Here is a 27,721-nt window from a genome sequence, read left to right as displayed (position 1 = left end):
AAAAAAAGTATGATCTTAACCGCATAACCTAATAATGAGGCGGTCTACTGCAAATGATATATACATACTATGAAGAAAAGCCTATGTGATATATACTGGGAAGATGATCAGCTATGAAGGAGGGGAAGTTTCAGAGCACAATTAATGAACACAATAACATCGTACCATACAATTATCCAAGAAATGTATTTATGCATGTATATATATATATATATATATATATATATATATATATATGTATTCCATTATATATAAGTATTATCGAAAAGGTTTGGACACATGTGCTCACCACTGGTACAAAGCAACATAAAAAGCTTAATATAAAATGTACCAACTTCTTTATTGTTAGTTTACAGAAACATTTAAATAACTCTTACACTTTGTACATTTTACAGTGTGTCGACAGGTTATAGGCTTGTTTGACTAAACCTAGGTTGCCTAGCAACACCTGCTATACATTTAGCAGGTGTACATTAATATTTGTTCCCGGATTCCGTTAAATACTGTAAATACTGCAACTGCTAGGCGTCTGTGTGCTTGGTGAACCTGCTGGAATATAAGTACACATGTTGTTGTGTTCAGAGGATGTTTCCAACGTAAATGCAGAATGTAGAATATCTATAAACATGGCACAATGGTGACTGTAGGATATGGGTGTTTTATTGTACTATATTATGATATAATAGTTATATTTATAAAATATGAATGTCATTGGATGGGGTTCTTTATTTACAGCACAATGAGCACCATAATACTTGATGAAAAAGAAAGTGAAATATGTAGTGTCATATTAGTTACCATGAGTATGGCAGGGACATTTTGATCATAGCAAAATGGACAATCTTCAAAACACATTAAATATTAGTTATGTTTGATCTAAACCACTTTTGTCAGAGTACGCAGTCTTAAAAAAAAAAAAAAAAGGAACTGCACTGAAGTACAGCGAACCTACAACAAAGTCATAATCCATCTGTAAAAAACAACAACTTGCTGTCGGCGGAGACAAGGAGCACGTTTCCCCGAGGACTGAGCTGCTGTTTGGGGACGGATGACATCCACACCTGGTCCTGCTTTTGTTCCACAGTGAGTCATTCTCTTCATGATGCTGGGGGGGTAGGCATCTAACTAGACTAGTACCCGGCGGCGTAGCCCCCTTTCCTGGGATCTGACTGAGCGTGGAGGCGGTTGCCATGGCGAACCACCGCCTGGATCACCGCCCCCGTTGACTTGAGGGCCTTCGTCTCGTGGTTTTTCAGGGCCAGGCCCTCCAGCACTTTCTGTCGCGGGCGACAGGGAGACATGCACGTTAATAACATGGTGAGACTTCATTTGAGCATTTGCTAGAAAGGTCGATTTACCTATATTTGAGTAAGAATAGGACTAAAACGTAGACTACGCTTTCGAGCAAAATGAAGCACAGCATTTCAAATCAACGCCAAAAACAATGCAGAGTTGAACGTCTCCATCCCTCATTGAAACACCTTCCCCAGTGTTATTTAGCATACAGCTGCTATGCTAGCGCTCTATTTCCCCCTCTTATTTATCATGTAGCTATAATTTTAGCGGTCTATTTCATGCTGTTGTTGAGACTTACAATAATGGTACAATAATTAACAATTCATTGACAATAATTCATGTTGTATTAAGCATAAGCTCACAGTTAAAGGGGACATATTATGAAAACAACACCTTTCCTGGGATTTGGGGTGTTGTTTGGGTCTCTGGTGCGCATACCAACTTTGAATAAAGTCTGTAGCTATATGATTTTTTGAGTGAGACATGCATTTCTGAGAGTACCCCGCCTACAGTTACCAAACGAGCAAGTCAGTTTCGGCGCCCCCTCCCACGTAGGAAGGGAGCACAGTTGAATATTACCTCCCACTTCCCCACTCCCCTCCAATCAGAGAATAGCTAAGATTTTGTGGACCAGCAAACGAGCAGCTCCGGCGGGGGGGAACTCGGCGGCAGCTCAGCTCCGGGAGTACAATCCCTTTCTCTGACGGACTGCCGCTGAGCTCCACCCGCCGGAGCTTTAATTCTTCTCAACCATGGCCGAGATATCCCCCACTACGAGTCTTTACTTGTTGTGGAAGTACCAGAGACGAGCTTGTTGTGGAAGTACCATACGAGGCGCACATAGCTTTTGGCCATTATATTAAATATAATATTATATAAATACCCATACATAATATTATTATTATATTAAATAGATATAGAGCTCCAGGAGTCCCCAAATGGCAATAATCCCTTCTCCTCCATGCTGTGGTTCAGTCTGACAGCTCATCGGTCAATGGGCAGCAGCTCATTTGCATTAAAGCTACAGACACCAGAAACAGCACATTCTGAAGGGACCGAAACAGAGGCGAATAGCGGTAGGCAAGATATTTTTTTCCTAAAAGCTATTTCCAGCAAACAGCTTCGAAAACATGTTTTCTTTAACTCTATGCATGCATGAACTCTACTATGTTAACTTGTTGGGAAAACACCATAATATGTTTTCTTTAGTTAACAGTTAAATAATTGTCGAACAATCATTAACTATTGGTGTGCAGTTTATGTTAACTAAGGCCATGGTGTTCATGTTAACTATGTTTAATTACAGTTCATTACATTATTCAACAGTTAGGTTTAACATTCAGCTACAATGTTAGCACTCTGCGTTCCGCTCACCATGTCAAAGCCAGGTTCGGCCGTGGTCGCGTTGGGGCTCAGCTGATTATGGAGTCTGGCCTCCCCTACTGCTGTCCTCAAATCAAAGTTAAAGTACAGCGCTTTCAGGATAACCTACAAAAACACACAAGAACACGACATACCGTTTCAGTATCTCTGCGGTGGACGGTACCTTTAGTCACTCTATATCAAGATATTAACACATCAGGCATTAAGGGTATCTCTGTGCCCCTTATGGATTCCCCTGTAGCCCCCTGTAACACACAACACGAGATAATGATGTCCTTGTAGGGACGCACCAGTGTGATGGATGAGGGCGTTATCTAAACGGCGGCTAGGGTAGGGACGCACCTGTGCGATGGCGGTGGTGATCTTGCTGCCCCCCGAGCCCCCCACCACCATCTTAACTCTGTTGTCCTTATCGAGGAGGATGGTAGGAACCATGGACGACATGGGCCTCTTTCCTGTGAACACAGATAGGATTCACTCAATGATTCAGTATTGTTATGATTACTATGTTATTATTCAATTAAATTGTATGGAATATCCTCAATTAACCTTCGAGCATAATTCATTTCAATTAGTGAATTCATTTTGATGAGTTCATGCAGGAAAATTAATTGATCATGATTGATTATGAAATGTATTATTTTGCTCTGGGATCGATTGTAAGGGCAATAACACGTGTGACATCATCAACACTAGAGCCCCGGGTGCCAGTGCCTGAAACAGCAGCTGTTCATTCTGCCCTAGTTTGCTTACTCAAGCAGAATAACAAACAGAATAAACTGTGGTGTCATCCAATACACACATATACACTCAGGAATCATTACATAACTATATAGCAAGAACCAGACTGTATATTAAACGATACCACTCAGGAATAATTATACAAACAGACTGTATAATAAATGATACCACTCACTTATTAATTTAACTATGTAACCAGACTTTATAATACATTAACAAACAAACAACTCATGAATTATTCTATAACATGACTTTATATTTAATTCTGAACCATCATATGTTACCCGATTTTATATTAAATAATACCACTCGCCTATTCATTAAACTATATAACAGGACTGTTTATTAAATTAACAAAAACACGACTAATGAATCACTAAATAACTTATCACAACAGTTGGTTCCAACCAAGTAATCAATCCATCAATGACAATAAAGAGTGTAAAACAGCACTGCCACATTAACACTTTGCAGGTGTTTCTGATAAGCGTTTATTAGCCTACATTGACAATCATAGGCCTACTGTTATCTCATCGGAATTACACACACCACCGAAGCAACTGTCAACAGACTCTTATTTCCCTGGCTGTGCATTAATGGAAACATACAGATAAATGTATATGACACAGTAGTGGGCCAGCTGTAACGCGTAGACTTAAGACAACGGAGCTAGCTAGTGTGTGCAGGGGCATGTTTATGTGTTGCTTGGCAACAGCCCAGTACCCGTCCAGGGGCGGAAGTATTTGTGTTGGCGGAGCCGGATAAATTATTAAATAAACAAACAGTTTGTTGTCGGCTATCACTGTCAACTCATAAATGGTGCTTGTAGAAGGGTTGGATAAAAGCTATATCACACGCCGAGGTTATTTTGTTACCCTGAATATCAGCGCGGCTGGGATTCAGTCGTAGGTACAAGGCCGCAGGCTAAGTGCCAAAGATAATCAGTGTTATGCTGATAAGCAGCCTGAAAGCCCTCCTTCTCATGTGATATTGCTTTATATAGCTATACCCACACTGTATATTAAATAAACAGACTAACAACTTGGGGTTAGTTGGTAAAAAAAATATGTGTGTGTGTGTGTGTGTGTGTGTGTGTGTGTGTGTGTGTGTGTGTGTGTGTGTGTGTGTGTGTGTGTGTGTGTGTGTGTGTGTGTGTGTGTGTGTGTGTGTGAGTATGTGCGTGACATGTGTATGTGTATGTGCGTGTGTGTTTGTTTGTGAGTGTGTCCCTGGCTGAATGAAGTTTTTTGTTGAGGGGGGTACAATTGTGTGTGTGTTTGTGTGTGTGTGCGTGCGTGAGTGTGTGCGTGTGTGTGTGTGTGTGTGTGTGTGTGTGTGTGTGTGTGTGTGTGTGTATGTATGCGTACCGTGCATGATGAAGTTGCTAGGTGAGCGGGGTACTCTGTGTGCATGTTTATGTGTGTGTACGTGTATGCGCGTATGTGTGTTGCGTGTGCGCTTATGTGTGTGTGTATGTGTGTGTGTGTGTGTGTGTGTGTGTGTGTGTGTGTGTGTGTGTGTGTGTGTGTGTGTGTGTGTGTGTGTGTGTGTGTGTGTGTGTGTGTGTGTGTGTGTGTGTGAACTTGCCTTAAAGGAATTGCTAGGTCAGGGGTGTACTGTGTGTGTGTCTGTGTGTACCAGGCCGGATGAAGTTTCTGGGTGAGGGCGGGAGGTCGAAGGCGTTGGTGATGTTTGGGGAGCTGAAGTCATCCATCTCGTTGTTGAGGAGGATTCCAGTGGAGGACATGACTTTGGAGCCAAAACTAGAACACACAAAATGACATATAGACATACATTAAGACACAATATTACAGTTAAATTCAAAATAGCAGCCAGTATTACTTATAAAGGCATAAAAACACAAAATAATACATATAAACACATAATAACACACAAAAATACATAGATATACATAACACTAACACACAACATTACAAATAAACACACAATAACACACAATAAGACAAATAAACACATAGAAACATTCAATAATACATCTAAAAAACATAACAACGCACAATAATACATCCCAATAATATGGTTGGGAAGGTTTGTTTGGGGGTTGTTGCTACAGTAGAAGCTACACATGCTAACTCATTACAAGGTGTTGATGGTGCTGGTGGCCGCGACTGCGCTGCCGTCCTCAGATACGATGGAGAGGTGGGAGGTGCCGGCGTCGTCGGGCATGTAGAACTCAGGCTCGTAGTAGTTCATGTGATGCGTGGTGTTGTCCGTGATGCGATCCCGCAGGCCCCTGGCGAACCAGGTCGAGGTCATGTTCTGGATCAGCTTTTGGAAGAGACAAAATACTTTATAGCGGTTGATACCATGGTCATGTAGGCTACATACTTTATAATGCTTGATACCATGATCGCGTAGAGGCTTCATATGTCGTAAAGGTAAACGCGATTCTGAAGTCTGTCGTTAGTTTGGCCGTACGTCGGTGATGTTCAGGAAGTGGCGGTCTCCGAGCAGCGTTCTCTTGGCGTAGGCGAAGCGGAAGGCCTCCACCACGCGATGGTAGGTCAGCACCCGCGCCTCGGGGCTCGACACGCTCTTCGCCGAGAAACTGTAGCCTGTGGGGGGAAAGACGTGGAACTTAAGCGGTCGTCTTCATTCAAAACAAACCGCTCAGGTCGCTGCTCAGGTCGGCAGAACGCGGATCATCTTAACGACTTCCTGTGGCCTGCGTGCTCTTCTCATATCAACCTCCACGGCTGATATGGGGTATTAGGGCTGCCTGGGCTTAGAGGGAGTTAAGGTGCGTGGGGGGGGGGTAACAGAGTCTGGTTTGATGAGTCCTTTCCGTGCTGGTGGAGGAAGAGGAGGGGGAGGAGGAAGAGGAGGTGGAGGAGGAGGGGGAAATTGAGGAGGGGGAGGAGGAGGGGCAGGAAAGGGGTGGAGGAGGAGAAGGAGGAGGAGGGGGAGGAGGAGGGGGAGGAGGAGGAGAAGGAGGAGGAGGAAGAGGTGAAGGAGGAGAAGGAGTGGGAGGAGGAGGGGGAAGTGGAGGAGGGGAAGGAGGGGAAGGAGGAGAGGGAGGGGGGGAGGAGGAGGAGAAGGGGGGGGAGTACAGGGAAGAGGAGGAGAAGGGAGAGTAGGAGGAGGAGGAGGACGGGGAGGAGGAGAGGGAGGGGGAGGAGATGGAGGAGGAGGAGAAGGAGGGGGAGGACAGGGAAGAGGAGGAGAAGGGAGAGGAGGAGGGGGGAGGGAGAGGAGAAGGAGGGGGAGGAGGAGGGGGAGGAGGAGGGGGGGAGGAGGAGGAGGAGGGGGAGGAGAAGGAGGTGAAGGAGGAGGAGAAGGAGTGGGAGGAGGGGGGGAAGTGGAGGAGGGGAAGTAGGGGGAGGAGGAGGGGGGGGGGGGGGGGGAGGAGGAAGAGGAGGATGTCATGGTGTAATTCCTCCGGAAGGAACTTTCACCCAGTCACAGCTACTGACACGGCGGGCAGAATTTTTACTTTGTTTGTGTCCAATTAGAGGTAAATTGGTCTGGTTTGTGAGGGAAACAGAGGCCAAGGCGAGCGAGTGGGCGTTTCAGAAGAGATGAATTACCGAAGAGCTATGTGCCCTTGTTTCATGGAGAGAGAAAACCACAGGCCATCTGAGGACCAGAGAGATAATAAATGACAGCGTCACCATCAGTCAGGGGATGTGAGGCGTGTTCAACAAATGTTTGAACCCACGAATGGTTCTAATAGTCTAATAATCTGTACAACGTGTCAATTATTCCTCTCTCCGTCACGCTCAGACACAGGAAGGCGTTGTGCACAGACCCGTAACAGAGCTCAGTGAAGACGCAAGGCAAGTTTTGTCGATTCGATGTTTTCCACCCAAGTGAGGAGCCTTTACCACTCACTTCTTATATCAACACTTCTCTGGCGGCCCCCAAAAACCACCGTAAATACTGTGAATGATGCTCCATCTGATATGGCGGTCCTATACATGTCATTCACCTATTCAACTTAATACACCAAAAATATATATAGTTTATATTTTACATTGGCACAGGCATCCCCCCTAAAGAAAAAATGAGTCTCACCACTCGGGAATATAATAATAATATTTACATTCTGTGCACTGGCTGAATGTTCCCCGGCCCCCCAGACCACCTCTCGTACATGAGTCTGGACCCACCACACCATATCACCGGCTCACCCTCCAAGATGAGCAGCAGCAGGGACAGGACCGGCCCGCTGGCGGGGGCGCTGGGAGTCACCATGGTGTACCCCCCAATGTTGACCTTCAAGGGGTTTTCATCCAGAACCGGCCTGTAATCCCTCAGGTCCTCCAAGGTCACGATGCCATCTATATTATAGTTTGTATTTAACAGAGGGACATTGTTTATATTGTGTTATACCCGTTTGGCCGTTTCATAAGGGCCTATAAAGGTGTCCGTACCTTTGGCCTGAATATCCTTCACAAGGGCTTCAGCCATGGGTCCCACATAGAAGGCATCTGCCCCCTCTTCGCTTATCCTGCGGTAGGTCTCTGCCAGTTTGAGGTTTTTCACTGTATCGTTTTCTTTCAACAAGGTCCCATTAGCCCCGCAAAACACCGCACTGAAAGAAGGCAGGGACAATCTATAGGCAAGGCAAGGCAAGGCAACTTTATTTATATAGCACTTTTCATACACAAGGCAGACTCAAAGTGCTTCACATATAAACATTGTCATGCAATAAAATAAAATAATAGATAAGTAAAAGAAAACATATGCAAGAAATGAGTAAAATTGAAAGTGCAATGTATTTAAGATCAGATCAACAGTCTCTCTGGAACCCAAGTCGGGACTACAACCCAACCTAAAGGAACTTGGTCCTTTCTCTGGAACTCCAATCCAGATTCTAGGACTCTAACCCAGACAAACTCAGGACTCTAACCCTTATACAAACTCAGGACTCTAATCTTTATACAAACAAACTCAGGACTCTAACCTTTATACAAACAAACTCAGGACTCTAACCCTTATACTCAGGACTCTAACCCTTAACAATATTCTAGGACTCTAACCCAGCTACTAGGACTCTAGCCCAGACCAAAGGCCTTATTCTTATTCTAGGACTCTAACCCAGCTTCTAGGACTCTAGCCCAGACCAAAGGCCTTATTCTTATTCTAGGACTCTAACCCAGCTTCTAGGACTCTAGCCCAGACCAAAAGGACCAACAAACTCAGGACTCTAACCCTTATACAACCTTTCTCTCTGGTATCAGATCATGTATTTTTCTGGTAAAAATAGAAAATAAAGGGAAAGTTAAAAAGGCATTTTAGTAAAATAAAGGTAAAGTATTTAAGATTTAGCAGAAAGCTAAAGCAAACATAAAAGTCTTCAATCTTGTTTTAAAGGTGCTCAGAGTTGGGGCAAATCTTAAATCCTCAGGGAGTTTATTCCAGCTATTTGTTGCATAGTAACTAAATCCTGCTTTCCCACGTTTCGTGTTTACTCTGGGGATAATTAACAGATTGGTCTCAGAAGATCTTAGTGTTCTAGAAGGCTTATGTAGTGGAAGCATATCAGTTAAATATTTTGGGCCTAAACCATGTAGGGATTTATAGGTTAGCAACATGATTTTAAAATAAATTCTCTGACCTACAGGAAGCCAATGTAACGATTTAAGAATTGGTGTAATATGTTCAAATTTTTTGGTCTTTGTTAAAACTCTAGCAGCAGCATTCTGAACAAGCTGAAGCTTCCTTAGAGTTTGTTTTGGGAGACCTGTAAGGAGACCATTGCAGTAATCAAGCTTACTAGTGATAAAGGCATGTACAAGTTTTTGTAAGTCTTCGGTGGACATGAGCCCTCTAAGCCTTGCTACATTTTTAAGGTGATAATATGCAGATTTTGTAACTGATTTGATGTGACTTTCGAAATGTAAATCAGAATCCATGATAACCCCTAGATTTCTATAGACGTATATAGACGTGCAAGACTTTAAATCAAACCGAGTCATGGAGAAGTCAGCTAGTGCCACTCACCATAAGGCCTGGTCCTTTAAGATGGCATCCTTGTACTCCTTGATAGCACCAGCTAGCGCAGAACCCATAGGAAACCCATTTTTTGCCAGTTCAATACACGGCTGGAACAAGTCTCTCCATGGTAGTTTGCCATGACGTTGATGTGCCATTTCGAAAGCTCGAATTTCTCCTGGTACAGCAATGGCCAGTCCGCCTAAAGAAAACAATGTTATGATTAAAAACAAAAGACAGCGTCACAGGTAACACATTATCTCTAATTTAGATCTGTCATTTCCCTTTGCCTCCATGATTGCCCCTCAGAGAAACAGTCTTTGTGTCATGTTATCTCAAAGTCCTATTGGTTAACGTTCAGCAAAACCTTGCTTGGATCAATAAGACTGGTTAAGCATTACCTGTCCGGGATAAATCTTTGTCGGTCCCAAACATGTTTTCGGTGGCATTCCCCGGAGCAACTTCTCTTCCATCAATGGTTTCCACTGTGCCTTTATGAAGCAAGAACAAAAAACTATTATACTTTAGACTAGAGAGAGAAGGTTATGCATTAGACTAGTGAGAGAAAGTAATGCTTTAGACTAGAGAGGGAAGGTTATACTTTAGACTAGAGAGGGAAGGTTATACTTTAGACTAGAGAGGGTAGGTTATACTTTAGACTACAGAGAGAAGGTTATACTTTAATAATAATAATAATAATACATTTAATTTAGAGGCGCCTTTCAAGACACCCAAGGTCACCTTACAGAGAATATAGTCATCATAAATCGTTTAAAAAAACAAGACATTGTGGAAATAAATAAACATAATAAATAAATAAAACAAAAACAAGACAAAACAAAACAAACAAATAATCAAAACAGTGATCAGTTAGACGTTGTGTGCGAGTTTGAACAGGTGAGTTTTGAGTTGTGACTTGAAGGTTGTAATGGTGTCTGACTGTTTTATGTGTGGGGGGAGGGAGTTCCAGAGCCTGGGTGCTGAACAGCTGAATGACCGGGCACCCATTGTAGTGAGTCGTGATGTGGGGATACATAGTAGTCCAGCAGAGGTTGAGCGGAGGGAGCGGGAGGGAGTGTATTCTTGGAGGAGGTCGCAGAGGTAACTGGGGGCTAGGTTGTGGAGAGCTTTGTAGGTGAGACGAGTGAGACGAGTGAGAGAAGGTTATACTTTAGACTAGTGCGAGAAAGTTTTACTTGAGACTGGTGAGAGAAGGTTATACTTATACTAGTGAGAGAAAGTTCTTTAGACTAGAGAGGGAAGTTTATGCTTTTGACTAGTGAGAAAAGTCCATTCATTGATAACGTCGGTCGACAAAAAAATGAAAATGATTTGAAAGAGTTTAAATGAAATCGTCGTGTAATGTCACAGCCTAACTAAAGGTGGATGTTGCTCTGCAAACAGAAACATATCATGTACATCTATCATAGCCATAATGCTCACTCGAGGTAGAGGGGTGCATCAGTACCACGCGTAGGCCTACCCGTGGTTCCGTTGTAGATGGTTATGAACAGCCCCCCGCCGATACCCGCACTGTGTGGGTTCACGATGCCCACGCACAGCAGGGAGGAGATCATGGCGTCCACCGCAGACCCGCCTTTCTGCAGCATGTCTCTGGGGCATGAGTTGGACCGGTGATGGGAGATAGGGAATGGGAAGGGTTACGGGATGTTGAACGTAGAGCTACGAGAGCTGGTTTGTTCAACGTAACACTAGGGTGTGCTGTTGAGGTGTTGCAAATGAGGAGCTTCAGTCTGGGGAACACGTGGAAATGTTGTCGTCGTTATACGTATGTGAGCAAGTAGGGGAGATAGTGAGTGAGTGAGTGAGTGAGTGAGTGAGTGAGTGAGTGAGTGAGGGAGTGAGTGAGTGAGTGAGGGAGTGAGTGAGTGAGGGAGTGAGTGAGTGAGTGAGTGAGTGAGTGAGTGAGTGAGTGAGTGAGGGAGTGAGGGAGTGAGTGAGTGAGTGAGTGAGGGAGTGAGTGAGTGAGTGAGTGAGTGAGTGAGTGAGTGAGTGAGTGAGTGAGTGAGTGAGTGAGTGAGTGAGTGAGTGAGTGAGTGAGGGAGTGAGTGCATGAGTGAGTGAGCGAGCGAAGGAGTAAGTGGGTAAGTGTGTGAGGAAGGGAGCTAGTGAGTATGTTAGTACGTGAGCGTTTGAGTGAGTGAGTATGCGAGTGAGTGAGTGAGTATGTTTGTGAGTGAGTGAGTATATGAGTACGTGAGTGCGTGAGTGAGTGAGCGGGTGCGCGAGTGAGCGAGTGAGCGAGTGAGTAAGTGGTTGAGTGAGCAAGGAAGGGTGAAAGTGGGTGAGTGGGTGTGTGTGTGTGTGTGTGTGTGTGGCCGAGAACGTTATGAGCGAGCAAGCAAGTAAGTGAAGGAGTGCTGAAACAAAGACTACGCCCACCTCCCGATCTCGGAGCAGAGCCCGGCGTCCGCGGCCACGGCCGCCCTGGAGAAGCCCCCCTCGGAGGGACTGCTGACTCCGAAGAACACCCCCAGGAAGGTGGCCGCTGCCGCCACCAGCAGCAGCGCCAGGGCCAACACCACCGTCTTGCTAACCATGTCCTCACGCCGAAAACTGAACACCGGTCACAAGGAACAACAAACACCACCAAGATCGACCCGCCGAAAACCTGTAAAACATGAGGCACCGTGTGAGCTTTGTTGGCAGACAAATCGAATAGAATAGGAATAGAACGGAGCAATAGTAGAAGACAATGTACAGTGGAATTCAACAAGGCTTGTTAGACATGTATAGCACACTCAATAACATGCATGTCATGTAACATGACGGTGTCATGCACGGTGGAGCCGGGACTACGCCTCGCGGGGCTCCTGCCCTAGTTGCGTGTGCAACTGTCTGTTTCACTGCATGCAATCACTGCAGCACACAATAAAAATGAGGACAGGCTTTCCTCCATTTGTTCCACAATATAGAAAAACGTTGCATTTAGACAAAGACACCACAGGACACTGTTCAGGCAGTGAAGCAGAAATAAGAAGCTCTCTTACCTTGGCTTGAGTAGAACGCTGTAGTGCGTGCTTCTTGCAAAGCTCTCTTTCTATCACCTGGTTCCAGCAATAATCAACAGGCCCTTATGTAGCCTTCAAAGTAGGGAATATCAAAGCGTTTAAACGTTAACTCACAAGGTCCATAAATCAACTCATTACAAACAGAACAGGGCAGGAATACTTCCACACTCCTCACTTACTTAGACCTAATTAAATTACCTTATCAACTGTAGGCCTTGATTGTATCACAGGCATGATTTGCCTGACCTTGGGTAATACATCACTAGTGTATTTAAATACATCTGCTCGTATTTTGGTGTTCAGTAATATACAATTTCGTTTGAAACAGACTGTTCGGGAAATTATTTAATCAAGTGCTACTTATCGTATCTGCATTTGTTTTGTTTTTTAAATCAAATGGAAACACTAAAGTAGTATTTGTTTTAATTTTGTAATTGTTTTTTTTAGCATGAGCATAATAGTGCAAGTATTACTAGTCTATATATTCGATGTGGTGTAAATCCCCTCGCTCTTTCTCTATCGAGTTTGTTGAATGTAGAACAGAGAGAAGATGTTTAATATGGTTAGATGAATAGATTAGACTACTAGACGGAACTCACTCTGTGATTGGACGATGCGATCAGCAGCAGCAGAGTAGCCTGTACAGCTGGACATGTCTGTGTTGTATACACTGTATACAGTACCGCCGGCTATGACAACACATCTTGGTATCCTGCTGTTATAACAATAGAAATTACTACTAAACTTGAAAAGAAACGTTATTTTAAGATAGGGCTTTTCAAAAGACTTCTTGTCCACCGTACAGGGTGAGGAGGGTTAAGAAGCGGTTGGTGTCGCGTTGTTTCACAAACCAAGTTGAAACGTGCTAGTTATGGCTACATTGCGCCCAATTAATTTGTCTGCGAGTTCATCAAAGCGTCTTCTCTGAGGGTTAATGGGTTCTAAGTTAACCAGACCAAGTAGCCTGGACATTGACGGCCAATTGTCCAAGAGGAGACGTCCGAGGACGGAGGGATGCGGAGACTCGGGGAGAAGTGCAGGCGGAGGTGGAGCAGGCTTCGCGTTCCCGTACCTCACGCTCCGGTCGGACAAGCTCCCAGGGTTGCTGCGGAAAACCAACCATAGTCCGTACGTGCGACGAGTCGCCTGGATCCGTGAGATGCAAACCCTTCTGGGCGACAAGAAGACGGAGCAGGCAGCCGAAGTGCTGACATTGTTGAGAAAGGTGAGGAAGTTTAAATTATTATAAAGTATTTAGCAATTAAAGGTTAGGAAGTGTCAAGCTCATGCAAGCTCATGTTTGTGCACAATTGTAACCATAATGTTATCAGAACTTACGTTTTGAAACCCTACATTTGCATATATATATATATATATATATATATATAGATATAGATATAACACTGGGGCTAACCCTAAGTAAACAAGGATATACATATGAATTTGAATTATTAATAGCTACAAAAGATAAAATAGTATTAGTAATATTTGAAAATGTGAAAATGTGCATTGTCCTATATCTTCTGTTTTTATTGATCCTTAATTCATCTTTCAAACCATCACAAAGTGCTGCATTCAACAACTCTAAAAAAAAAAAAAATCACTGGAAAACCCAGCCAGCTATTTGCCCAGCCAGTAATTAGCAAGTCTGATACGGTGAAGGTTTTTGTTATCACACACAATTGGAATCAATAGCAATGCACGCATGGATTCGATGTAGAATATTGCATAGCTGTTGTGTAGTTCAGAAATCACTATCCCTGTAGCTTGTGATTGCACACACTTTGCTGTCAGCCACCTAGCTCACAAAAATAGAAAATACGTCTTTGCTGGCTGAAATTTGTAACCGTGACAGAAAAATTCCCCACGTAGATTCCCTGCGAAAGATGTGCCTTTCGGCATTTCCCATTTAATTTCCAGAGCTCGGATGGGCTAGATGTCGTACGCTTTTATAAATACACTCATGTTTGTACTCTCTCATAATGACATCACCTCATTGCATTTCATCATCATCTATGAGGCAGCCTGTTACAATGCATTGATTTCACATGGCCTCCGTAAAAGGCCCTAACATCTTATCTTAAGTAAGACCCAGATTCACACCCTGTTCCTTCGATACAAACTCTCTACGAGAGCTTATAACAAGTCGGATTGCTGATTGCAATGCCATCAACATTTGGCCACGTGTTGGGAGGAGGCTTATGCAATGCTCTTTTCCCTCCCATCTGACTCAAAACCATAACACTGGCACAAGCTGCAGATCTGTGCAGTTAGTTCTGTTGGGGTAAGCTGGAGGTAGGGCTTTGAGATGGTGGATGTCACAGCAGCTGAGCCGCCATCCCTCCCGGGAAGCCATCAGGAGGAGCAAGAAGCAATATCTGTGAGGCAGAACTCGATTAGCGTGCCGTCTCTAGTTTATGGCCCTTTAACTTCATTTGTATGGGCTGAAATTGAAATTTCTGAAGTGATAATCCATCAAGCTATAAAAAAATGAAAACAAAAAAGAAATAAACAAACACATTGAATATGTAAAGTGGGGCGTAATGAGTAGTGCAGCTGCATGTCACTTATTCTAAATGCATGGCTGCACTGCAGCCATGCATTTAGAATAAGTGACATGCAGCGATGCAGATAGAATAAATAACATGCAGTGATGTAGATAGCATGAGTAACGTGCTGGGATGCAGTTATTATTGAATTGACTCTGAACTGCTCTAATAGCTTTTTTATGTGTGGGCCAATGGGCTTCAGCTTTGGTCACTCTTTAATGTTGCATGAGCAGCAACCAAGCAGTTTTCTCAGCAGATGGGAGTCTGAGTGGGCAGACCTAGAAGATGTATCTGTAATAGTCAGAATAGAGTGAGTGTGTGTGTGTGTGTGTTTAAGTGTGTGTGTGGGGGGGGGGGGGGACTTTTTTCCACTGTACTTTCTTAGCGACAAGGCAGACATCATCAGAGACATCTCTAAAGCTTCTCAGAGCGCACTCATCGTGCCATCCGATGCAACACGCAATTCCAGAGGAGACGTTGCTGATGCAAGACTGTACATCTTGAGGAAGAAACGTGATCATCGATCATGTCGTATGCTGGAGCCTGAGTCGTCGATTGAACCAATTTAATCTGCATTCAGGACCATCCCCAGCTCCCGGTGTTTCTATGACATCCAGGCCAGCAGCCGCAGTCTGCAGTCTGCTTCACACAGTCCTGGAGGGCAGCCCAGCTCCAGAGAATCCCACAATAAATCCGGCTTGAGAGCTGGAGGAGGGCAATATGCTGATGGGACGTTTCCTCCGCAGCCGCCCGCCCGTATTAGGGCTGTCAGAGTGTGGATTGTGTTTTACAGTGCTACACACGACGCCATTGTTCTCCTTCAGGAACCATGACCATGTCAGTTCACAGAGTGCATATATGATATACTTTATGCATTATGTATATTCTTTCAATACATAGTTTATATGCTGTTATATGTGCCCTTTCATTGGTTTAAAAATACCTTTTGAGGGGTGTAAAGGCTTGGAATGAATGAATGCGTGGTGTGCTGCTTACATTATGCTTTTTAGAGTTTCCTCTACAAAGCTTTTATCCTAGAGTAGGTAGACGTGGGAACAATTTGTATTTGTCTCAAATTTCTTCTGTTTATATTTAGTCATCTTAAAATATGTTTGTTATAATCGTCAGTGTAACAGCATAGTACAAGGTGTGTGTGTGTGTGTGTGTGTGCGTGTTTGTGTGTATGTACGTGTTTGTGTGTGCGCGTGTGTTTGTGTGTGTGGGTCTGTGTGTGTGTGCATGCATGTGTGTATGTGTGTGTTTGTGTATGTGTGTGTGTGTTTGTGTGTATGTGTGTGTGTGTGTGTGTGTGTGTGTGTGTGTGTGTGTGTGTGTGTGTGTGTGTGTGTGTGTGTGTGTGTGTGTGTGTGTGTGTGTGTGTGTGTGTGTGTGTGTGTGTGTGTGAGACAGTTGTATGTGTGAATATGCATTGCCCCGACTATAAAGGGTATTTCTGGACTCACTGATGTTGACACTGAAGCCTAAAACACCACCTGCAGCACTTGATATATTGCACATCCTCTCACTGAAAAGAGAAACAGCCTACCTAATACTGCAAACAAACACCACCTTCACTAACCCTAAACCAGACACCACACCAGCTGACCCCACCCTGACTAACCCTAACCCAGACACACCAGCTGACCCCACCCTGACTAACCCTAACCCAGACACACCAGCTGACCCCACCCTGACTAACCCTAACCCAGACACCACACCAGCTGACCCCACCCTAACTAACCCTAACCCAGAGACCAAACCTTCCGACACCACCCTAACTTACCCTAACCCCTGACTCAGCCTGACCAAGACAGCGCGCCAGCCGATCCCTGGTTTCACTAAGCCACCAGGCACCACACATATGCAGACGATAGCTGACAAACGCACAGGAACGATCCTAGGTAGTGAGGGCGAGGGTCAGGATGAATGGCGTGTTACACGGCAGCATTACACAGTGCTTCAACATGATCCATCCATCTCCAACATCTCTTCTGCATTCAAGGAGGACGGTGGTTCAAATGATTAATCAAAGCCGTGTCTGTAACGGCCGGGTGCTCATGGTTTGTGACGTCTGTTCTCTCCCCAGGATCTGGGCCTCCAGGCGACGTCCCTCAACCACATCTTGTACAAAAACGCAGCTTTCCTCCACCTGGCGGACCCCATCTCCCACGAACTGCTGCTCCACCTCGCCAGGGACATGCACTGCCCGAAAAGGGTCCGTATATCCCCCCCCCCCCTCAAATTAGTATCAAGTCTCAGGGGTTTATTTGCATTCAAATGTAGGCCAGATGTAAGCATACAGGCAATTTGCACAAGTCAATAAGCATGTTTATTCAACACACAACTTTGGCTCATTTACCGAAGCTGCCAACCAGAGTTCTCTGGTGCATTTGTATTCTGCTAGGGGAGTCTGAGGTCCCGAGGCATTCCAGGAAAGGAGCTTTTTTCTAAAGACCGTGGACAAAAGAGGCATTTGTAAATGAGCATTGGTTCCTGAAATTGTGCCTTCTGTGCTTATAGAACGAGAAAAATGAAAGTTTAATTAAGAATGAATTGTATAATATACACTGACAAACTAATAAAACACTTCACAGTTCACCACATAAATATATACTATAATACCACTAGGGTTTTGTTTAGCTATAAACATAACAACAGCCCAGACTTTTTGGTCTTTCAGGTACCCTCAAGGAAACATCGCATTGACTCTCTTTTTGAACCCACAAGAGGATTGGAATTATACCTATGATTGATATTGGTAGTAATGTTTTTTTGGTAATTCTTTGTAATTTATTGCGAAATATTTTTTCATTATGTGGATGGATTGTTGTGTTTGAAACTGACACAACGTTTCAGAATTGAGATGTGGCATAAAAAGGTTTTCACTAGCCTAGGTTACGGTATATTTACAGTGATTTATGATTTAACAGTACTACAACTTGACTTGTTGAGTGAGTCCCTCTCTAAATGGCAGAGTATCAAACAAGAATATCCCAAGATGCATTCTGATGTACAAGCCCTATGGATGTTTAAAGGGGACCTATTATGCTTTTTCGACTTTTATGACCTATAAATGTTGTTATAATGATTGATAGTCATGTTTAACCATACTAAAGTGTCAAATAATGACGTACATGCATTTCGACGTATTCCCTGCTGACAGCCTGGGGTGGCTGTGCAGAGAGCTAAACATTCGGGACAACGTTTGCGATTCAGTTGTTCACATTTCCGGGAAATCATCTATGTAGATGCACTCCTGCCGCGCCCCCATATGCCTGGTCAAACTGCCCGCGCGCGCGCTTCAAGGAAGGTAACCAATCACAACAGAGTTGGGTTGGCAGGAGGGGGGCGAGGGGGCGGAGAAGGACGAAACCGAGCGTTGACAGAGAATGCTGAAAGCGCCCAGATGAGAGGAAGAGTTTCCTGAAAATCAACATCGTTTTTTGTGTATGGTTAAACATGACTATCAATCATTATAACAACGTTTATAGGTCATAAAAGTCGAAAAAGCATAATAGGTCCCCTTTAAGGAGATAGCGCCACAACGGGCAACATACGAGCAGATAGTTCACAATTGTGTGGAGCCTGTGTAGTGGCTCGATATCAGCATTGACTTGAACTTTAACCTTGAAATAAGATGGGACAGCTCTTTGTAGTGCTAAAATTAATATCAGAGAATACAGGGCAGCTACTGGATGCCAGTGGTTGTTTACTGGAGTTGAATCATTAAAGAATTTAATAAAGAAAAGACATTTCGGTGCTGTTTATTGCAAGGGCTAAGGAACATTTCTCCAAGCAAGAGGGAGCTATTGTGATATTACTTTGAAAATTCCGTAGAGTATGATATTTTTCATCGTTTTTATCAGGTATTTCTGAAATGTCTGTTAAATGTTATTTGTTGTCTCTTAAATGCATACAGATATGCATAAATTGTCCCTTAAACTTAAAAAATTCATATCATTAAATTTTGTTAGCAGCTAAATCGGGCCGACATGTGGTGTTTACACTAAAAGAGGGACCTTAATTAAGTTAACTTCTTGATTCAATGAACTTGCAAGGCAAGTTAACAGTCTCGCAGCAATATCTGCTCTTGCCTTAATTGTATTTCGGTTAGAAAAGAAGATAGATAACGAGATAGCTAATCAGAGAAGTACTTTTATTATTCCCACAGGGAAATTACTTTGCGAACTATCAAGGTGAAGACCAAATGGATTTTTTCACTCTGTGATTGTCATTTTCCAATGTCAGCCTATCGTGTTCAAGTCCCATCTATCTCTGCTCAAGTCGGCAACAACATGTATTCTTCAGATGTAATTGTTTTACTAATATTATAGCAATGAAATGCCTATGGTATAGCCTAGAAAACACACTGTAAGCTAAACATCGTTGTTTACAAGGCTATATCGCAGAATCGGATGCCTAACTTTCTCTATCTCCATATTTACTTGGTATTATTGCTTTACTTATCAGAAGAGCCTTACCCCTTTTTCCACTTAGGCCCAGCATAGGACCATTTTGCTGACAAGAGTGTAAGTGTAATATTCTATTTTTAAAAGATTCAAATTCGGATACATATTTGATATGAGAAGCATTCTTAGTGTAAGCAATTTAGCGTGTTTAATCTGCTCAATTTGGAAATTAAACTTGGCAAGATCACATTTATCACCATTTACTACCTTCAAGCACCTTCTCTCTTCTTTGATTTCCAATGACATTCAGTCAGGCTATCAGAAAGCAATATCATATAATGGCAACTCAGGTAGCTCCTTATATAACAGCCGCCAACTAACACCAAGTTGATGATTAAAACCTCCCGTTAAGAAGCATTTGAGTCTAACCTCCCCAGGGAAATTCCTGTGAATATTTCAGTGTTTTCCCGAAGCAAGTGAGCAGGTGCTGTTTGAGACTGGACCGCAGAAATTGTACAGGTTCTGTCGGAGACTAGACAGCAGGAAGTTAGCAGGTGGTATGGGAGACTCAAGACAGCAGCAACTTGGATAAGACCTGACTGTGTGTGTGTGTGTGTGTGTGTGAGTGTGTGTGTGTGTGTGTGTGTGTGTGTGTGTGTGTGTGTGTGTGTGTGTGTGTGTGTGTGTGTGTGTGTGTGTGTGTGTGTGTGTGTGTGTGTGTAATATGTATTATATAATATACATATTATATAATATGTAAAACAGCACAGCCATTAGAACCAAATTATTTTGTACGTCTGATAATATGTACTACATATTATATCATGTATAATTATCTGAACCTATCCATATATTATTATATCATATGATAATATAAGCATATTGAATTGTAGATATGATATTATGTTATATATTGAGTATTGATATATATAAGTCTGCCTTTTTGTGGAATTCCAACACCATCGCCCCGGAAGTCCTCCCCTCCAAACCCCCCTACTAATGTTACCAGCGAGTAGAGTGTACTGTACAGTGTAGGTTGGTGCACAGTTCATGAGTACTGCACTGCTTCTGTCCCACCTCTCTGCGGTTCACAAACTGACAGACGGGGGGCTGCGAGTGAGGCTGGGATCACACATCCAGGACCCGGACACTCAGCCCTGCAGCCCCCCAGCGGTTTGTGCTGTCCTCTCTGCCCTTCTCCCTCCACAACAACGACTGCATCTTCAAAGGTCATCGCTTCCCCAAGAGGTCAGATGTTCCTCAGGAGGTGCTCGGTTCCTCAGGAGATCATCGGCTCCTTAGGAGGTCGTCTCTCAACTTTCAGGGGTCCATATCTCACCGAGGAGGAGGTCATCTCTCACCTCAGGAGGTCATCTCTCACCTCAGGAGTTCATCTCTCACCTCAGGAGGTCATCTCTCACCTCAGGAGTTCATCTCTCACCTCAGGAGGTCATCTCTCACCTCAGGAGGTCATCTCTCACCTCAGGAGGTCATCTCTCACCTCAGGAGTTCATCTCTCACCTCAGGAGGTCATCTCTCACCTCAGGAGGTCATCTCTCACCTCAGGAGGTCATCTATCACCTCAGGAGGACATCAGCCTCATCTGGGACGGTGACGAGCCTGACTACAGAACAGACAGGAGGTTGAACAGCTGGCCCTCAGGTGTGGACAGAACAACCTGGAGCTGAATGCGCTCCCAACCAGTGGATATGATGGTGGAAATCAGGAGGAGCCCCCCACAACACTGCCCTTCCTCACTTCTCGCTTCTGGGAGCTACCATCTTACAGGACCCAAAGTGGGTGTCCAACAAAGAAACAATCATCAAAAAGGCCCAGCCGACGATACTGCTGATCCAGTTCTACTCTGCATCGATCCAGCCAGTTCTCAGTCTGCACATCCAGCACTGTCTGCTTTGGATCGGCCAGCAATCAGAAGGAGAACAGACTGAAAGGGAATGCAGCAAAAATGAATGGTACCAAACTGCATTAAGGACTTATACAGGTCCAGAACTACTGCCAACCTGCCGTCCATTCAGGACTTATACAGGTCCAGAACTACTGCCAACCTGCCGTCCATTCAGGACTTATACAGGTCCAGAACTACTGCCAACCTGCCCTCCATTCAGGACCTATACAGGTCCAGAACTGCCGTCCATTCAGGACTTATACAGGTCTAGAATTGGTGTGAGCCTGCCATCCATAGTCGGAAACGGCCCACTTAGAGTGCCCAGTCATGAGAACCGTATTATTGTATATCGTTAGCCTTATAGCATAATTGCCCAAGTCAAATTTTTGCCAAATTGTGGCAAAAAAAAAACGTTACTCCACTCTCCTGATGCTGCTGATTCACTGTACCTCATTGGCTATATGCTAAGACAATCTGATTGCTCTTTACATTCCATAAGCACTATCTGCCTGAGTCATCTATTTGACTTTTTATTTACTTTGACACAAGATGAACCTTAAAATATGACTTAGGCAATTATGCTCTGAGGCTAACGATATCTGACATTATATTATTTAATATATAGTATATAATATACATAAGTAGTAGAAGAAGGACCATATTTTATTGTATAGCTGATATCATATTATAAATATCAGATATATTATAAATTATATAAAATACTGCATATTAGTAGAGCCCGGGCATAACAACCATACCAACCATTGTATAAGGACTTTATAGAAACAAACCAATTTCCTTTTTCTTAAAATGTTCATATTGTTGTTAACATGAAGCAAATCCTGGAAACTCGTCTCATCAGGCCCCTTTAGAAGGACATTCATTCCTCAATCTCTGAGGTTTTTACAGCAGAGGATGAGAGGATGTGTGTGCGTGGTCATGGCTGGATCATCAAGGAAAAGGAGTGGGTTGGTTCGTCGCCAGAGGCTCGACGGCCTGTCTTTCTTATTCTCCCCCTCGCTCCCCCTCTCTTTCGCTGCGTTGCCTCTTTCTTGTTGTTGTGTTGTAGCATTAATTAGATTTACCCTGCTCTGCTTCACTCAATCTGTTTAAAGGAAAGAGAGAGGGACAGAGGAAGAGAGAGAGAGAGAGAGAGAGAGACAGAGAGAGAGAAAAAGAGAGAGTGGAAGAGAGAGAGCGAGAGACAGAGAGAGGAAGAGACAGAGAGAGAGAGGAAGACAGAGAGAGAGTGAGGGACCGACGGAGGGAGGCGAAGTAGAAAGCAAGATATTGGTCCAACGTGACAACAGTGAAATTCGTTAAAAACAAACAACAACAACAATAATCAAACCACAAAACACTGCAACAACATGAAATAATGAGGTTCTTCAAATTTATATAATTTCATTTACTGTTTTGATCCGGACCCACTACCACACGACAATGAGTCATTCTGTTCAGGTGTGGCCATGTACTGTATTTAAGTTCCGTCGCCTCCTCATTATTGTTGTGAGTGTGTTTCTGTCTGTATCCATGAAGTTAAGCTGCCTTTTGCATACCACTCTTCTGGGTCTGGTGGTCTCTGCGTTTGGGTCCAGCTCCCTTCCCAAGCCGTGACCGATGCATATGAATTCACAGACACGACCCAATTGACGAGTGCTTACAAATGAGTGATTGCTTCCCCCCTTGAGGTGAACACTTGTATGCGGGGGGGGGGGGGGGAACCCCATTAGTATTCTTTCTGTTATATCCCTAATCCATACGGGCTCTTGACCCAATGCAGGAGGGGCAGTCCTTAAAGTCCACCAACAAGATGTGCAGACAGCTGATGTTCCACCTGACGCCTCACTCCAAGTGGACTCGACAAAGCGTGCCGCGGAGGAAGCCTCAGGCCTGGTGAGTCCATGCCTCCGTCCCGTCCGTCCTAACATCCGCTGTTTTGTTTTTTTCCGGGACCCCTTTTTTTACTGGACACTTCCATCGTTAGTTAGACAGTGTTTTTATTTATAGTTACTGGCTGAAGTATAACAGTTGGTTTGTTTCTGGGTAGGTTTAGATCATTTAAGGGTTTGTCTCTGTGTGGCGTTTAGTCATCTTGCAAAGGTTCCGTAGTGACTTACAGGGAATTTACTTGAAGAACCACTTGATGATTGAGCAAGTAGATGTAGGTTGGCTTAAGTCAGACACCACACTGGGTTCAAACCCACAACCTTTCGGCCGAACCCCTGCCCAAGAGAAAGACAGAAATAGGAACTTAAGTTGGAGAATTAATTCAGATGAGAGATGCACTTTCCCTGTTTTAATGACCTTCCATGTAAGAAACACTGCATTCCCGATGGGTGAAGAACGTTCTGGGCATGTAAGCTGACGTGGGAGTGTTAATGCGCGTAGCTTATGGCCCCGGCGTTGTTCTGCTGCTCTGGGAGGCCGTGGTGGGTCAGACCCCCCGGACGTATTATAATAGGTGGTTATGACCAGTGATTAATCCATGAAGAAAGGAATAAAGTGGAAGCGGTAAATAAATAATGAAGTCAGAAGGAACTGCGAAACGACAGCTTAGCAAAAATATAAATACTGCGGAAAAGGCTTTGCAAAACCACAACACACACCCCCCCCCCTACCGCACATGTTTGGTTACGCAACAGTCAAACTGTCACACAGTTATTGTTATGAAAAAGCATCTGCTAATGATGATCACGACGAGGCGGTCCCCGAGCAATTAGCCCAGTTTGGAGAGCACTGGTTTGGTTTGACAGCCTCCCACCGCCTGCGTCACGCTGTTTGTTTCCCCCACAGCCAAACACGCGCGCCCACCAGTCCTGCCATATCTCCCCTCCTCACCCCTGTCCCTTCCATCACCCATGTCCCCTCCTCACCCATGTCCCCTCCTCACCCATCTCCCCTCCTCACCCATCTCCCCTCCTCACCCATGTCCCCACAGTACACAACAACAGTACACCATCACAGTACACAACAACAGTACATCATAACAGTACACCACAACAGTACATCACCACAGTACACAATAACAGTACAACATAACAGAACAACAGAACAGTACACCATAACACCATAACAGTACACCATAACAGTACACCATAACAATACACCACCACAGTACACCATAAAAGTACACCACCATAGTACACCACCACAGTACAACACAACAGTACAGCACAACAGCAAACTATATCAGCACACCACAATATGACAACACAACAGTACAACATAACAGTTCACCATTACAGAACATAAAGCAGAGACAGAATGCTATTAGAAGATCAAAAGTGTTAACAATCAACTCTGATAACCCAAACGAAGACAAAGATTCAGAGTTAGAAGGAATTGGGAAAGGATTTCATATTTTTCTACGCTGTGTATCATAACAGAAATGGCATTGACTTCCAGATTTATCAAACCCATCTTTTTTATTGCCTTTTTTAAAATGTGTGCCTTCAGCACATTTGGTAGCGGTCGGATTGAAGATATCAAAAAAGAAAAAAACGAATTTCATTACTCTTCTTTACTGCAAGGCAATCATCGACTATCCCTAACCCATGGAGCGGCACTGTGCTTTTAATGACGTGAGCCAGCGCTATCTAAGCTGCCATAAAAAAGGAGCATGAGCTAAACGGGCGACCAATCAGAAGATCTGTCATCCATTGAGGGAGCTAGCTTGTCACGCGCACAGACCTTTGTGACAACAATGTTTGTGTCTCCCGGTTAAAGATTAAGCCGTTTAACTTTGATTGATCTACTTAAGAAACATTCAAACGTACATACATCTTGACGAGGACAGGTTAAGCAATTGAAGAATAGAAAATAAGAAGTTGGATCCACAGCAAATGTAAAATATGTTTTAGCATGTTTTGTTGTGTGTTGTTTCAGTAAGCAGGGCTGTTTGTTATATTTGTATGCACCAATGCAACTGAATCACTTACAGGAACTAGATAGGTGAGAGGGAGAAGGATAGATGGGGGAAGGAAGCTTTGCTTTACGGAAATATGACCTTCACTGGGAATATAACTATCACAGGGAATGTAAACATTAACCAGGAGCAACCCTTTCGGCTTTCCAATTGTATACGTTTTACTTTTTACTAGTTTTGAAATAGCTTTATACAATCATACAAGTTATACCTGTGTAAGTTCAATTTTCACCTATGTTTAAGTTTCGTTAAAGCATATTTCCATGTCTAGTTTGCAGGTTGGCTCACTGGGTAGAGCTGCTACCATTAAGGCTCAGTCCATACGACATGGACCCGGGTTCAATTCCTGCCTGTGTTCATTTGCTGCGTGTCCTCCGATACCTTCGTCTTTAACTCACGGAAACTTCAAGAAAAAAAAATGCAAAAATAAATCTTTAACCACAAACTTTTATAGACATAGAATGAGTGTGAGTGGAGGAAGATCAGTTCACCCCTCCTGTCTCTGTCGGACAAAGACAAAGAAGACATGAATTCTTAGTTAAACATTCCTTGGCCGGTGTAGGGTATGTTGCCTTAATAATGGCTGAATCGAGATCTCTGTTCCCTGTACCCCCTAACAGCCTAAAGACCACCTTGGACAAGAAGCCGTCGGGCGACGTCGTCAACCTGTCGGGGACCCCCCTCTCGGGCCGGGACCTCCGGCGCCTGGCCCGCCACCTGCAGGGCGCGGGCGCGGCAGGCGGGGCCGGCGAGGGGACGGTGTCGGCCGTGGACCTCAGCTTCACGGAGCTGCGGGACGAGGGGCTGCGGCTGCTGCTGCCCGGCCTGGCCGGCCTGCCGGGTCTCACCACGCTGGCCGTCAACGGCAACCGGCTGACGGCGGCCGTGCTGAAGGACCTGTCGGAGGCCCTAAAGGACGCGGGCCGCTTCCCCAGCCTGGCCTGGGTGGACCTGGGCAACAACGTGGACATCTGCACCGTGCCCCAGCCCCTGCTGGTGGGCCTGCGCCGGCGCTATGGCCTGCGCGGCAGCCTGCCCACCATCCACGAGCGGCGCCACGGCGACCCCAGGACGACGGCAGGAGAGGCGGGTCTCCGGGAGGAGAGGGAGGAGGAGGAGGAGGAGGAGGAGAGGGAGGAGGAGAAGGAGGAGGAGAGGGAGGAGGAGGAGGAGGAGAGGGAGGAGGAGAGGGAGGAGGAGGAGGAGGAGAGGGAGGAGGAGAGGGAGGAGGAGGAGGAGGAGAGGGAGGAGGAGGAGGAGGAGGAGAAGGAGGAGAAGGAGGAGGAGGAGGAGAGGGAGGAGCAGGAGAGGGAGGAGCAGGAGAGAGGTGAAGAGGAGGATTTGGGAAGGGGCGGAGCAAACTGTATAGCGGTGAGACTCAGTTAAAGGTGATTTGTGTCGCTTTTCTTTTTGTAATTGTTTTTTATTTATTATTGAGTTTTCTATAGTTTTGTAATCAGTCTGTGGTCAGACAACCGGTCCGACATCCAGTCGGTCGGACAGACATCAAAGCGCATCAACAGAGGACATCCAGTCTGCCAGTAGCAAGTCAACAGACGCCATCCAGTCGGCCAGCCAGCATGTCAAGAGGAAGAGCGGTATGAGACTGTGTGCCAGGAAGACCTCCGTGAGAAAAGGATACCTCAGTAATGGATTGTGCATGTCCTTGTTTCTTCCAATAGGGTTGGGCACAACAACTTTTTCATTATGTGCCGCCCCCCTTTTTTGTTGAGAACTAATTAAAAAGAAGCGTTGGTGAGAAACATACAGTTGTCTCTGATGCTGAGTAAAAAGGTTGTGGTTTTTCCCCTTACAGCCGCACACACACACGTACAAACAAATCAAAGGCCACTTAAGCTCTGGCTGGTCAGCCTCAGAACCGCACTACAGAATCAGTTCCTCCCAAAGAGAGAAGAAATTAAATGGCACAGAAATAAGCACTTTTGGTGCTGCAAAAGAGACAAGCTTGGTGCAGCATGAAAGAATAAAGTATTTTATTGAAATGACACTGAATTGTTAAATGTTTTTTATATGATATTATATATATGGCTCATTATATTATATATACTGTTGAAATTTTGTAATGTTTGTAATCTTGCATGGCATGTTATCCTGTATCCATCTGTTTTGCCCAGAAATAGAGTTTGTGTTTAAATGGATATATCAGCACCGGAGAAAAATACATTGAGATAAGCTATGGCTCTCATGTATTGAAGCATGTGAACACTATGATGTGTTTACGACAACGGCTGTAGGTTCTGATATTTATGTCATTATTTAATGTCTGAATATGAATGACATGCTGATCATTTTGAACAAAGTGGAGAATGGAAACACATTATACTGCCAACAGATATTGTTAGGGTGCAAATAAATTCTTTTGTAATGGTAATGTTACGGATAATCGGCTATGCGCAATGGATATGAGATGCGCATGTTTGTATGCGTGTGTGTGTGTGTGCATGTGCGTCCATTGGTGTTCTGGCGTGCGTGTGTTGTGTGTCCAAGGACGTCACTAG

At 44.3% G+C, this 27,721-nt stretch overlaps 2 protein-coding genes across 2 annotated transcripts; one reads left to right on the top strand and one right to left on the bottom strand.

The window, feature by feature from the left end:
* Positions 1-321: 321 nt before the first annotated feature.
* On the bottom strand, positions 322-12,501 carry ggt1b (gamma-glutamyltransferase 1b). Its single transcript, XM_060050049.1, has 13 exons — positions 12,390-12,501; positions 11,782-12,010; positions 10,862-10,992; positions 9,780-9,869; positions 9,388-9,580; positions 7,815-7,975; positions 7,572-7,721; positions 5,860-5,996; positions 5,522-5,709; positions 5,059-5,183; positions 3,022-3,134; positions 2,671-2,784; positions 322-1,277 (listed from the first exon to the last, which is right to left on the bottom strand). The coding sequence occupies exons 2-13, from the start codon at positions 11,937-11,939 to the stop codon at positions 1,131-1,133; spliced, it is 1,707 nt and encodes a 568-aa protein (XP_059906032.1). The 5' UTR covers positions 11,940-12,010; positions 12,390-12,501; the 3' UTR covers positions 322-1,130.
* lrrc75bb (leucine rich repeat containing 75Bb) lies at positions 12,471-27,721 on the top strand. The gene is made up of 5 exons (XM_060048400.1): positions 12,471-13,635; positions 17,046-17,174; positions 23,058-23,170; positions 25,823-26,382; positions 27,711-27,721. Exons 1-5 carry the CDS (start codon positions 13,345-13,347, stop codon positions 27,719-27,721), a joined length of 1,104 nt encoding a protein of 367 aa, XP_059904383.1. The 5' UTR covers positions 12,471-13,344.

This window comes from Gadus macrocephalus, chromosome 4 (genome assembly GCF_031168955.1).
Source record: "Gadus macrocephalus chromosome 4, ASM3116895v1".
NCBI lineage: Eukaryota > Metazoa > Chordata > Actinopteri > Gadiformes > Gadidae > Gadus > Gadus macrocephalus.
Note: the sequence above shows the minus strand (reverse complement) of the source record. Positions and strands in the feature narration are given on the sequence as shown.